This window comes from Pogona vitticeps, chromosome 4 (genome assembly GCF_051106095.1).
Source record: "Pogona vitticeps strain Pit_001003342236 chromosome 4, PviZW2.1, whole genome shotgun sequence".
NCBI lineage: Eukaryota > Metazoa > Chordata > Lepidosauria > Squamata > Agamidae > Pogona > Pogona vitticeps.
In genome coordinates this window covers 126,390,100-126,402,521 of record NC_135786.1, presented here as the reverse complement: position 1 = coordinate 126,402,521, position 12,422 = coordinate 126,390,100, and the positions used below count along the sequence as shown (strand labels likewise).

General features: G+C 39.1%; 1 protein-coding gene across 6 annotated transcripts in view; it reads right to left on the bottom strand.

The window, feature by feature from the left end:
- SUCO (SUN domain containing ossification factor) overlaps nucleotides 1-12,422 on the bottom strand; it is a 69,195-nt gene that overhangs the window by 48,496 nt on the left and 8,277 nt on the right. For 3 of the 6 annotated variants that reach the window (XM_072998288.2, XM_072998289.2, XM_072998290.2), the window contains exons 2-6: nucleotides 9,297-9,405; nucleotides 6,416-6,520; nucleotides 3,331-3,461; nucleotides 1,605-1,745; nucleotides 1,297-1,441 (exon numbers count right to left, since the gene is read on the bottom strand). In XM_072998288.2, the coding sequence (XP_072854389.2) occupies nucleotides 1,297-1,441; nucleotides 1,605-1,745; nucleotides 3,331-3,461; nucleotides 6,416-6,520; nucleotides 9,297-9,405 (631 nt within the window). Of the gene's footprint in view, nucleotides 1-1,296; nucleotides 1,442-1,604; nucleotides 1,746-2,565; nucleotides 2,655-3,330; nucleotides 3,462-6,415; nucleotides 6,521-9,296; nucleotides 9,406-12,422 lie in introns of those variants that run through there. The other 3 variants (XM_078392452.1, XM_072998291.2, XM_078392450.1) reach the window with 3 other exon arrangements.

Genomic DNA, 12,422 nt, shown 5'->3' with positions numbered 1-12,422 from the left:
CATCTTCACAGCAGGGATTTTTAGAAATGAAAGACTCTTCCCTCCCACACTATGGTTGTCAGTGGCTACCCCTACCCCAACCCGCAACAACAGGAATTCTAGGGAAACCCTGAGATATTCTGTGGGGGGGGGGGAAGAGTTATAAATTTTTAATTTATGAGAAACCACCGCAGTTGATGACATAACCAGTCTTATGCAGAGAAAATTCTGCTACTGAATTTCAGCAACTATATGCTGGGATATCCTTGAGGTCAGTTTAGACAGTTCAGTTGATGCACAGACTTTACTGCAAGGAAACAGAATGGATCCTACATCACTGACTATCTCAGCTTGATTGGCTATCAATTTTGTGCCAGGCTCAATTTATAGCACTGGCTTAGTACTCTAAAAGCTCGGGACAAAAGTGTCTGCCTTGCTCACTGCCAGCTCATTGGTGATAAGTGGGGGACCATTCAGACACAGAATCTTGCTTTAGACTCTTAATGGAGGTGTGCCTAGACTTCTCTTTAAATCATTGTATTCCAACATATGTTTTCTACTCAGAAATCTGGGATAGCGTGTTTTACTTGCAGATTTGCAATTTCTATCTTGTCGTGTAGTTATTGTACTCTGACTGGTCTCATCACTTATATAGTTATACATTTACATTGCTAGTTGCCTTGAGTATACTTGCCACAGGAAAGGAACATGTCAATTTTAAATTAATAAAATCAATAGCTACCTTAAGTATTTCCTATGTCTGAAATAAGCATGATCTATCAATACAGCAGTGAGCAAAGTGTGGTCCTCTAGACCAGGGGTCCCCAACCCCTAGTCCGCAACCTGGCAGCCGTCTGCAGCCTAGGTAGGACTGGGCCACAGACACATATTTCCTGCCTCCCCCCGCGAGCATGCTGTGTGCATGCACCCCTTGCGTGTGCCACTGTATGTATGTGTACTCATGCGCTCCACTCCCGTGGGCGCAGCACACCCCCACAGGTGTGCCACACCCACCCACAACCAGTCCACAGTTGGGAAAAAGTTGGGTACCGCTCCTCTAGACAGTTTTATATCATAACTCTCATAAAGCTTAGCCTGACTAGCAGAGGTGAGAAAGGACAGGGCCTGCTGTTCAGTAACATCTGGAAGGTCCAAATCTAGGTAGCAGTAAGGATACACATTTGATTTTTTTTTTACAAAGGGAAATTATAAAACAACTTTGAAATGGCGCAGAGTAAAACATGTTGTCATTTACTGAGATATATGCTCACTTCAACAATTTATGTTAATAATGACATTTTGAGTTACTCCACGTACCTCCCCTCTTATGTTACCCGAAGCATTCAGTGCAGATTTGGGATTTGTCTTTTGCTCAGTTGCAGCAACTTCCGAGTCAAATTCTGATTTTGTCATCTTTCCCTTTCTATGTGCAGATATATTTTCTATATGTTGATCTACAAGGCTAAGAATATGTCAACATTAGAAACTGCCCTAGTTATATAAACTGAAGTATTGTTAGATTTCAGGTTGTTAATGATCACATATATATCTAAAACTGGAAGCATCAAACAATCAGTACATGAAAAAGCAAACAAATGGCCATTTTTAGTAGTTTAAATACTTACTTGTCTGGTGAAGTGACAAGAGAAGACTGCTCATTCTGAGGGCCAGCCTCAAGTACCCCACTAATTTCACAGTCAGGTTCTGACTGTTCAGCTTCAGCAGATGTGGCTACAGAGTTGTCAGCGCTGGAATTTTCTATTATACTGAAATATATATGTACATATATTTAAAAGGTTAGATGTTCACTACATAAAAAGTAAACGAGGTTGCTAGTTTTTAACTCATCTGGGATCACTATTTATGAACAAAAGGGAAAATCCTTCTCATTCTAACAGCAGCCTTCTAAGGCACATTGGTAGTTTGCCTAACAGCCATAGTAGACAAGAAATTCCATTCAAGTGAGCAGATCAGTTAAGGAGCTATGGGCTTCCTCTGTGTTCAGCAAAGAAAACAAGCAGACTGCCAGAGGAAGGAAACCCTCTGGTCTAAAAGTAGTACAGTCATGCCTTGCTTAACGAGGAAATTGCTATACGATTAGGTTTTTGCGATCACTTCTGCGATCGCAAAACAATGTTTTAAATGTTGTTTTTTTCCATTTAACGATGATCAGTTCCCTGCTTCAGGAACCAATTTTCGCTTTATGATGATCAGCAAACAGCTGATCGACGGGTTTCAAAATGGCCGCCAGCTGAAGAAAATGGCCCCTCACTGTTTTCTAGGACGGATTCCTCACTTTACATGCACTGAAAATAGCTGCCGTATGGAGGATCTTCGCTGGACAACCAGGTATTCAGCCATCGGAACATACTGAACGGTTTTCAATGCGTTTCAATTGGGTTTTTTGTTTCGTTTGACGATGTTTTCACTCTACAGCGATTTCGCTAGAATGAATTAACATCGTCGAGCGAGGCACCACTGTATGTGAGAAAAAGGACAAAGCTCTCTCTCTCACCTCCGCCAGCTCTAGTAGGCTAGCAAAATATTTTTCTGCCTAGTATGTTATGAGCTATAGAAGAGCCTTACTTAGTTAGGACACCCAATGAAGGAGACTTTATCTTTCAGAAAGAATTGCTTGGAGTGTATTCCTCTTAATCATAGCATGGAGGTAGGAACTGAGAGTGGAAAAGGAGTATCTTCTAGAGACAAATAGTATGACATAGCAGGCAAAAACAAAAGAAAAATAACAAATAAACAAGACACTGTGGCACCTGAAAGACTAACTACTATATTTTAATGTGAGCTTTCGTGGAAAAGTCCAATTCCTCAGACAAGTCCACAAAAGCTCACATTATAATATATAGCAGTTAATTTTCAAGTTGCCACAACATGTTTATCTTCTCTTTTTTTTCAATTTTTGGCTGATATTCTAGGACAGACTAACACGGCTATCTCTTCCAAATCTATCAGTATGGTAAACAGCGAAGATCTGCAATGGCAACAAAATCTGTACTGCTAAATGTTCCCTCAAGCATCATGGGGTGTTTCAGGAGCTACTTCCCAGCACTGTGTCAGACAGCTAATCCATTCTGTTTCTTTCTCTACTTCAATTCCTTAAAAAATTAATTCACAAAATCCACCTGGCAATAAACTGAAACTTACTACAGTACAGTATTTTCACTGTAAATTTAAGTAACTTCTAATAAATGCAACATGCTAATTTCAATAAATGCAAAGAGTTGGCTACATGTCCTATACTACACATTTGTAGCTCATACTGAGAAGAGATGCAAAGTAAAATATTTATTGATGTATTTATTTCATACAGATTTTTTAAATAAAAAGGCCTACCTAGGTTGAGAGACCTGTGAGGTAGATACGCTAAACATACTCTCAGAGATGCTAGGGGTGCTGAAAGAGGCTTCATTCAAATTCACTGAAGAGTGTGCATCAAGTTCCGGTGTCCTTAATTCTAAAATGACCTGTTCAAGAGTTATTACATTTTTCATTTGGTTACAGCATCAGAAAATTCCACAGAACTTCCGTTTGAGTACTAAAATATATAAACAATTAAACCTACAAGTTTATTCCTTCATGTGATAAGCCAGCTACACATAATCTTAGGTTATCAGCAAAACAACTGTCTTCAAGATCTTAATAAGTACATATCCCAAATACCATTTAATGATTAATGCACATTTTAAAATAAATTATTTTAATACAACTCATATTTCTGTAATTACGAAGGGAAAGGGGGCTAGTAAGAATTCAGGAAAATTAAGAATGCCAGTCAAACAAGAAACAAACCTTAGCAGAGTGCCGAACTTTCACCTCATGTATTCAGCTGCAATGTTCATTTTTGGCAGACTCTGACTGTTTTGGAGCTATTGGTCTCAGTTTACCTTTCCATCTTACTGACAGCAACTTCAGCTTTTACAGTGGGTTAATTACTTCTATCAGAAGATTCCAAATGCCCCTAACTGGAATTTTCCCATGTAATTTTTACATAGGTCTAGAATTTCGTTGGACTAGACTTTTAGCCTGGAGATTGCTTGGAATGAACTCTTGATCTCCCAAAATTCCTTTACTTCTTCCCAATTTTATTTTTATTCCCTATCTCCAACACACAAACTAACAATGCACAAATGTTACTACTTTATTTTAAATTTTCCCACCTGAATTTTCCTGGACCAACTTGACACCTCTTTCCTCTAACCTCTAGAAACATGTTCCCTAGGATAAGTAAATATAAACTCTTTTTTTTTCACTATTTGGTCGGAGAGCACAGCATGTTTTAGCTAGAAAGCTGTGTAAATGTAGTGTTTTAAAAAGGGATAACTACAGATCACTTTCCATGCAATAATTGCTGATAAGTCATGTTTTGCTATATAATATTTTATTTGATCATTGTACTGTATTCTATTTGAACTTCACTAATAATAATAATAATAATAATAAATGTTTATTGCGGTCATTGACCAGCAAAAGTAAGATACATAAGAACATAAGAACAATATAAAAACATTAAAAAACACTAAAAACACCAAAGCACTAAAAGCATCTATATACATATATACATCTTACTAGATATCTCTTACCTCCCTATCATAGGCCTTATCTATGGGCTATTACAGCTTGCATAGAATGCCAAATTTGTTATTTTAAAGCTCATATAGCCCGTGTGATCATTAATTGGTGTATACCAATTTACAGATTCTATAACTGCGCTTTAGGTGGAACCTTTCCTTCACGGATTTTTATTGCAGCAGCACAGAATTTAGCAACTTTTGTCAGCATATCTGAATTAAGCCCAATATATCTGCCAGGGCATCGCCCTGTCAGCAAAAGCTGTGTGTAGTGTGCCTCTGATCGTCCAGGAAATGCCCTTATGTAAGGGTCAACATGGACTTCTCGAATGTTAGAGTAAAAAGCACAGTGAAGTAACACATGGGAGATAGATTCAATCTCACCAGAGTTACAGGGGCATAGACGCTGAGTGTAAGGGGTGTTGTTGTACTTCCCATCCTGGACTGCTGACGGGAGTGCATTGAAGCGGGCCAAAGTAAGAGCTTTGCGTTGTTTAGGTGTTAAGGGTAAGTAGAGATATTTTGCCGGTTTCAGTCGGAGCAATGCGTTGTCAACTGTAAACCTATTTCTAATAATACCAAGATCCTGCTGCCTTTCTGTCTCAATAATACGCTGCCTAAGATTACTCTTGGCCTTATCGTATCCCATTTGTTGGATACTTTCTGCTGAATAGCCGTATCTGTTGATTTTATGGTATATTGCTCTCTTCCAAGGGGACTGATGGTTATCCTGTAATACCAGTGAAGTTTGAACTTCACTTAATTTCTCTGATTTCTTACATACTGTGCCTTCGTTTCATAGATTTTTTTACTCAGTTTATCTGTTGTAATATTCAAATGCAGAGCAACAATGTGATTAAGGTCCTTTCCTGAACTTTGTTTATGTTATACAATTTTTACTGTGAGAAATTTCACAATATCTCAGCTTGAATAACTTGGATTAGTTTACCAAAAATGTAAATATTGCATGAATATACAGCCTCAGACTACATAACTAAGCTCTATTTCATGCTGAATAACCTTTGAATTATAGAGTAATATATTTTAAACAGAAAGCTATCTTTAGATATATTTTTCCTCCAGAAGCTTTTCATTAAAATAAATCTGATTTTAATTTTTAAAATCTGATTTTTAATTTTTTAAAAAATTATTGATTTTAATTCACCCTGGGTGGGTGGACAGAGTTTTCTCCAAAAGGAAGTTCCATAGCTAGGAGCAGCCACTGGAAAAAATCTTCTTGAGCCCTTACCAGATATGCCAGTGAAGATGATAGGACTGAGAACAGAGTCTCTCATGAATACTAAACTGAGGAAGACTCACATGGTATTTTGCAATCCTTCAAATGGCCTTGACCAAAACCACTTTGAGCTCGTTAAGTCATAACTAGCACTCTCAATTGGATTTGAAAAAGTATAGGTAGAAAGTGAAACTGTGGCATGAGAATTGCATAGCTCCTGTAAGTGGTCTCAAGCCAGTAATGTGCCTGCAGCATTTTGTACCAGTTTCTGAACATTCTTTAAAGATAGCTCCAGATACAAATGTGTTACAGTAACCTAAACAGGATATAGCCAAGACATTTGTCACCATGGCAGGGCCAAATCAGATCAATAACCACATACTATAGAGACCCACTTGGGTAAAAAAAGAAACAACTGTAGTGGCCCAGAAATAACCAAGATTAGTGTAGTCAGCTGTAGAAATTTTGACTTCTGTAGGCCTAATTAATTAATCAAGTAATAATGAAATCCTATTTCCACTAAATTTTATTATGGAGAGATCCAAAGAAGTACACATCTACATTCCATAAAGAGGATAAGAACAACGTATTTTAAAAAAATGAAAAGACTTGCCTCTCTTTGCTTCACACAGTCAACTGAACATTCATCAGGATAAGTATCTACAATAGGAGCAGTGTATTCAAAAGACAATGTTGCAGTGGATCTATCAGTCTCTTCCTATTTGAAAGAAACAAATATATTTAAGTGGGTGTACATGTCATTTGATTTTGAAACATCAGCTTGCGAATCAAATATTTATCCTTTTAAGTTCTCTTTATTATCCTACCTTTCAGGGGTAAGTTTGCAAACAGAACATTATATAAACATTGGGACTATGTACATTTTCATTCGTGAACACTTAATGTCTGGAGGTCAATTAGCATTGGGGGTTCTCTATTCAACAGATGGGATCATGTTCATTGTAAAAGGATTATCTAATTGTATCCGACAGATACCCAATGTGGTGTAGTGGACAGACCTGGGGTTGGATCTTTGCTGACTCACAGAAACTCACTGAGGGTATACAACTGGTAAAAGCACTCCTAAAATATACAGTGGTGCCTCGCTTAACGAGTGCACCGTTTAACGACGAATCTGCATAGCGATGCGTTTTTGCGATCGCTAATGTGATCGCATTGCGATGTTTAGATTGGCCAAAACTCGCATTGCGATGATCGGTAAGCGTTTCACTTACCGATCTTTGCATTGCGATGTTCTAAAAACAGCTGATCGGCGGTTCCAAAATGGCCTCCGGAAGAATAAAATGGCTGCCCGCTCCGTTTTCGCGCCCTGCCCTCGCTTAACGAGGCGGTGAAAATGGCAGCCGGATGGGGAATCTTCGCCTACCTGTGAGTTTTCGCCCCATAGGAACGCATTAAACAGAGTTTAATGCATTCCTATGGGGTTTTCAGTTCCGTTTAGCGATGTTTCGAGATAGCGACATTAATACTGGAATGGATTAACGTCGCTATGCGGGGCACTACTGTATTATTTATTTTTATTTATTTTTTTATTTTTTTATTGTATTTATACCCCGCCTATCTAGTCATTTCGACCACTCTAGGCGGCTTACAACAAATGATAACAAGTTCTAAAAAAATTTATAACAATTAATTAATTAGATGATTCTATAAGATGGGAAAAATAAAAATAAATCAAATAAAGAGAGAAAGAAAAAGGAAAGAGGACAGGAATTAACTGGAAGGGAAGGCCTGCCGAAACATCCATGTTTTTAGTTGGTTCTTAAAAGTACCCAGCGAGGGTGCAGCGGAAATCTCCGGAGGTAGGTTATTCCAGAGACGAGGAGCCACCGCTGAGAAGGCCCGGTTTTTAGTTCTTTCTTTCCGGGCCTCCCTCAGCATCAGGCTCCTCAGCCTCATCTCCTGGCTCGCGCGGGTGACACGGGTAGAACTAGTAGGGAGTAAGCGTTCCGCCAAGTATTGAGGTCCTAAACCGTTTAGGGCTTTATATGTAAGCATTAACACTTTGAAGTCAATGCGGAAACGGATGGGCAGCCAGTGCAGCATGGCCAGAGTAGGAGAGATATGCTGGTATTTTCTCACTCCAGTAAGGAGTTTACTTACCTTAAAAACCCTGTTAGGGTCACTGTAAATCAGTTCTCGCTTGAAGTAACTTTTTTTTAATCTCTACATATTGTTCCACTTCCATTTATAATTTCTTTCAATTCAATTGTCATAGCACTCTCCAAAACTACTTTCCAATTAATTCAACCCATACTCTTCCTTCTAAATATTCCATTTTAAAAATGTTATTTATTGGAAGAATTTATCACTTTTCTTCTTTTCAGGGCCCCCAGAATAAGGAACACCCCCCTTGGTTTCTTCTTTTTTTCTCTAAGTAGTTTTCCCACAGGATTTCACTACACTTAGGTATATAATTTGTATTAATTAGACTGGTCAAAATCCTGTTGCAAAGATCTACCATTATAGCAGGACTGATGTCCAGCAACAAATTGCTGCTAATTATAGAGTTGCTGCTTTAATTTTAGGTTGCATGTGATCTCCACTTACTGTGCTAGTTGCACACAGCCCAAAATCAAAGCAGAAATTCTTTAATAAGCAGCAATTTGCCAGCACCATCATTCCTGCTAAATTAGATAAACTATGAAACAGGAAAATGGCCATTATATATTATGAAGTGACAAGTTATATACCATCCATTCTCATCTAATGGAAATGTTGCAGGCCATGATTTTTCTTTATAATAAGGCACTGATACTTATGTTTTCACTTACAAAGGTAAGAGTAAAAATGTCCAGATTTTTTGTTTCTTATCTTAAATCAAAACCTCAATATAGAATTGATGTTACCTTTAACAAATCATTAAACAAAAGTATACAGGTCAAGCAAAACCAAACTAACAGTGTGAATATAGACTACTTGTATTCTACTACTACTCTGAAACATTTACATGCCATCATCATATACACTGTAATTGTTTGAGAAACTAAAATGTAGAAAATTTGATTTGAACTTTGATTATTATTCACATAAGATTTCCATAACATGCCACAGCTAATTGCGACAAATGGACAAGGAGCCGGGATGCATCTTAGTTGCACAATTAAGTATCCTGAAGAAAAAGCGAGGTAGTACAATACTAGAAACAGCAAATATTATCTCAGTCACATAGAACTGCTGAGTCTAGGAATAGAGGATTTGCAATACAGGAAAATACTTGCTTTCTTTTCTCATACCAGTGTTACACAATTTAAAATGATGATGCATATGAAATATAGGTAAACATCAAAAATAAAATGCTAGAAATTATTGCCATTTGTGCTCCTAAAAGGACTGCTAGGTCATTTTGCTTATGAGCAAGTCCGTAGTGCAACACTTCTAGAGGGAAAATGCTGGAACAGAATATAAAGAAATCAGTGTAGGCATCTTGAAAATGACACAATGATTCATAGGAGCCAGAAGAGACCTGTTACCTTTTCCTGGATGTTCCCATCCACATTTGCCAAGAGATAGTTCTCATTTGCTGACAACAAAGACGCAGAAGAAGGACTTTCTTTACAAGAGACATGCCAGCGGGGGACCCTGGTAAATAAGAATAAAAACCACACTTAAAACAGACTGAATAATAAATTTTCATCACAGATGAAGCTAAGAGGGAGCAAGAACAGTCAAAAGACACCCCTAGAAACTGGCTATACACTTATACTTTGCAACTACTTTACCTAAAAGAGAAAGAATCTGCAACTTCATATAAGAAGCAACACTGATGAACTCCAATTCAAGACCATCAAGAATTTGGTCAGGAAATATCTAATTATTCAAGATCCATACCTGTTTACTTCCAGGTTTCAAGTGAACCCCCCCCCCCCAATGCACAGACTGGCAAGGCTCCTGCACAGCAGGGATGCAGATTAGAGGGAATGTTGGAGGCAGGTAAATGTTATTCTAATTATTAGAAATTTGGGCAAGGAAAACAGAGGGTCTTCCATACCACAAAATATAGAACAGAATATAAAAGAACCAATTCATAAACATTTAAAAAACACAACAATGCTGTAAGTTCAAATGGGCTTACTCTAGTTGTGACTTACTATTGGAAATCAGCCAGTGATTTCCAGGAGTAAAAAGTAGATATCTTCCTGGTTCAAGGAGATTCAATCTGTTACTTTTACTTTTATTATTCTTTTTTTATTAGTCTTTGTTCTGGAGAGGGTTGCATTTACTTAAAGGATCATGACTGCAGTTTGGATGTGCTCTTGGATACAACACTATCTGCCATGATACAGGTGAACTCAGTGGATTAAATCACCTTTTACCAGTTTAAATTGACATGCCCTCTTACATGGATAGGGATGGCCTAGAAGTAGTTATCAACCATTTGGTAACTTGCTGTTTGGATTACTGTATTGCACTTTTGTTGGGTTACCTCTGAAATTTTCAAATGATTCAACATACAGTAGCAACAAAGTAGTTCATATGCTCATACTCAGTGCTCTGAGACTGGGAGTGGCTTACAGTTCACTTCTAAGTCCAGTACAAAATGTTGATATTGTCATGACACCAAGAAGCTAAGGAACCAATACCAACAGAGGAGATACCTGCCAAGCAATACTGAACACCCTGGTCCTGATAATAAAAAGATACAAGAACCCCAAAGATTCACCTGGGAATCATGAGTCAAGTGCTCTAAGATAGATATTCTTGCCAACAGCAGGAAGAAACCTAGGAGATTGGCTTGGAGGAGAAGGGCTCAGTTGAACATCAATATCTTGTTCAAGCAAAGTGATATACCTGAACCATTCCAAGTGTTGCACTATCAAGACTGGCCATTACCCTGTTCCCCCAATCCATCACACCCAGGAGCTCCTGCAGCTGGCCAGAACATACCAGGTATTGGTCCCCAAAGTTCTAGATACCTTGTGGCAAGCTTAGCTGAATGACAATCTGCTCACATGTCCACCTGTTAAGGTGCACTGCTGAGAGACGTTAATTTTGTGACCCTCTTCCAGATGCCCGTGTCAAACAAAGTGAGGTGAGTGGCTAGTAATGAGGACATTCCATGCTGTGGAAAGCCTTCCCCTGAAAGGCTCACACAAGACCTATTTTGCAGTCTTTCCAATCCTGAAAATGCACATAGAAACTTATGAAGATTAGGGCCTGTCCCATACATCATGGCCCACACTGGCCTAAATCCCACAGGACAGTGCTTGGGAAAAGGCACACTGTATAATGTGAGCACAGCCGTGTGTTGCTAGCTTGACTTAAGAATCAGTAAATGTAATTACTTAGCTTAGTGGTCAGAGAACAGGGGTAAATTACCCCAAATGGGGTAAAAATGAAAATCCTGGGTGTAATGAGGACGTCGCGGCAGGCATTTTACCCCCAGGCATTTTATTTCCGATGATGCTGTGTGTAGGCGGGCATTCCGTCATGGAGAGAGTGAGCCCTGGCGAGGAAATGCACAGGGCACCCGCCTGCCCTCCTTGCCTCCAAAGTGGGGGGAGGGTGGTGTACCGGGCCAGCTGGACTCTTTGCCCAGTGGAGTCCTGGCCAGGGCCCTCCTTCCTTCACAGCTCCTGCCACAGCATTTCAATTAGATTGAGACCTGGAATTTGACAGAGCCATTGCAACACATTGATTCTTTTCTTTTTCAGCCATTCTGCTGAAGATTTGCTGGTATGCTTGGAATCACTGTCTTGTTACACGACCCAATTTTGGCCAAGCTTTAGCTACTGGACAGATGACCTCACATTTCACATAGCATACTTTGGTATACGGAGGATTTCATGGCCAACTCTATGATTGCAAGGTGCCCAGGTCCTGTGGCTGCAAAACAAGCCCATATCATCACCCTTCCACCACCATGCTTGACAGTTGGTATGAGTGGTTTGTACTGATATGCTGTGTTTGGTTTTTCAACAAACATGGTGCTTTGTATTATGGCCAAACATCTCCACTCTGGTCTCGTCTGTCCAAAGGACATTGTTCCAGAAGTCTTGTGGTTTGCCCAGATGCAACTTTGCAATCTAAACTATGCTGTCATGTTCTTTTTAGAGAGAAGAGGTTTTCTCCTGGCAACCCTTCTAAACAAACCATACCTGCTCAGTCTTTTTCTAAGTGTTATAAACTCTAACATTTAACATGCTAATTGAGGCCTATAGAGTAGATGTAACTCTTGGGTTTGTTTGCAGTTTCTCAGAGCACTGCATGATCTGACCTTGGTGTGAACTGGCTTGGGTGTTGTGAAGGAGAAACAGGAAAGAGAGAGAAAAATGAAAGTGAGCCGTCCCCTTGAATACAGTGGGGTCTTGACTTGAGAACTTAATCCGTATTGGAAGGCGGTTCTCAAGTCAAAAAGTCTGTAGGTCAAGTCTCCATTGACCTACAGTGCATTGAAAACCGATTAATCCCGTAACAGGCCGTTTTTGTTCCATTTTGGTTTTTTTCTGGTCTGTAAGTCAATTCTCAGGCTGCAAGTCAAACCTAAATTTTGCGGCCAGAGAAGTCTGTAACTCAAAAAGTCTGTAAGTCAAGCCATCTGTAAGTCAAGGGTCCACTGTAGAAGTATCAGAGAAAAAGGAGAGGTAAGTAATAGAAAG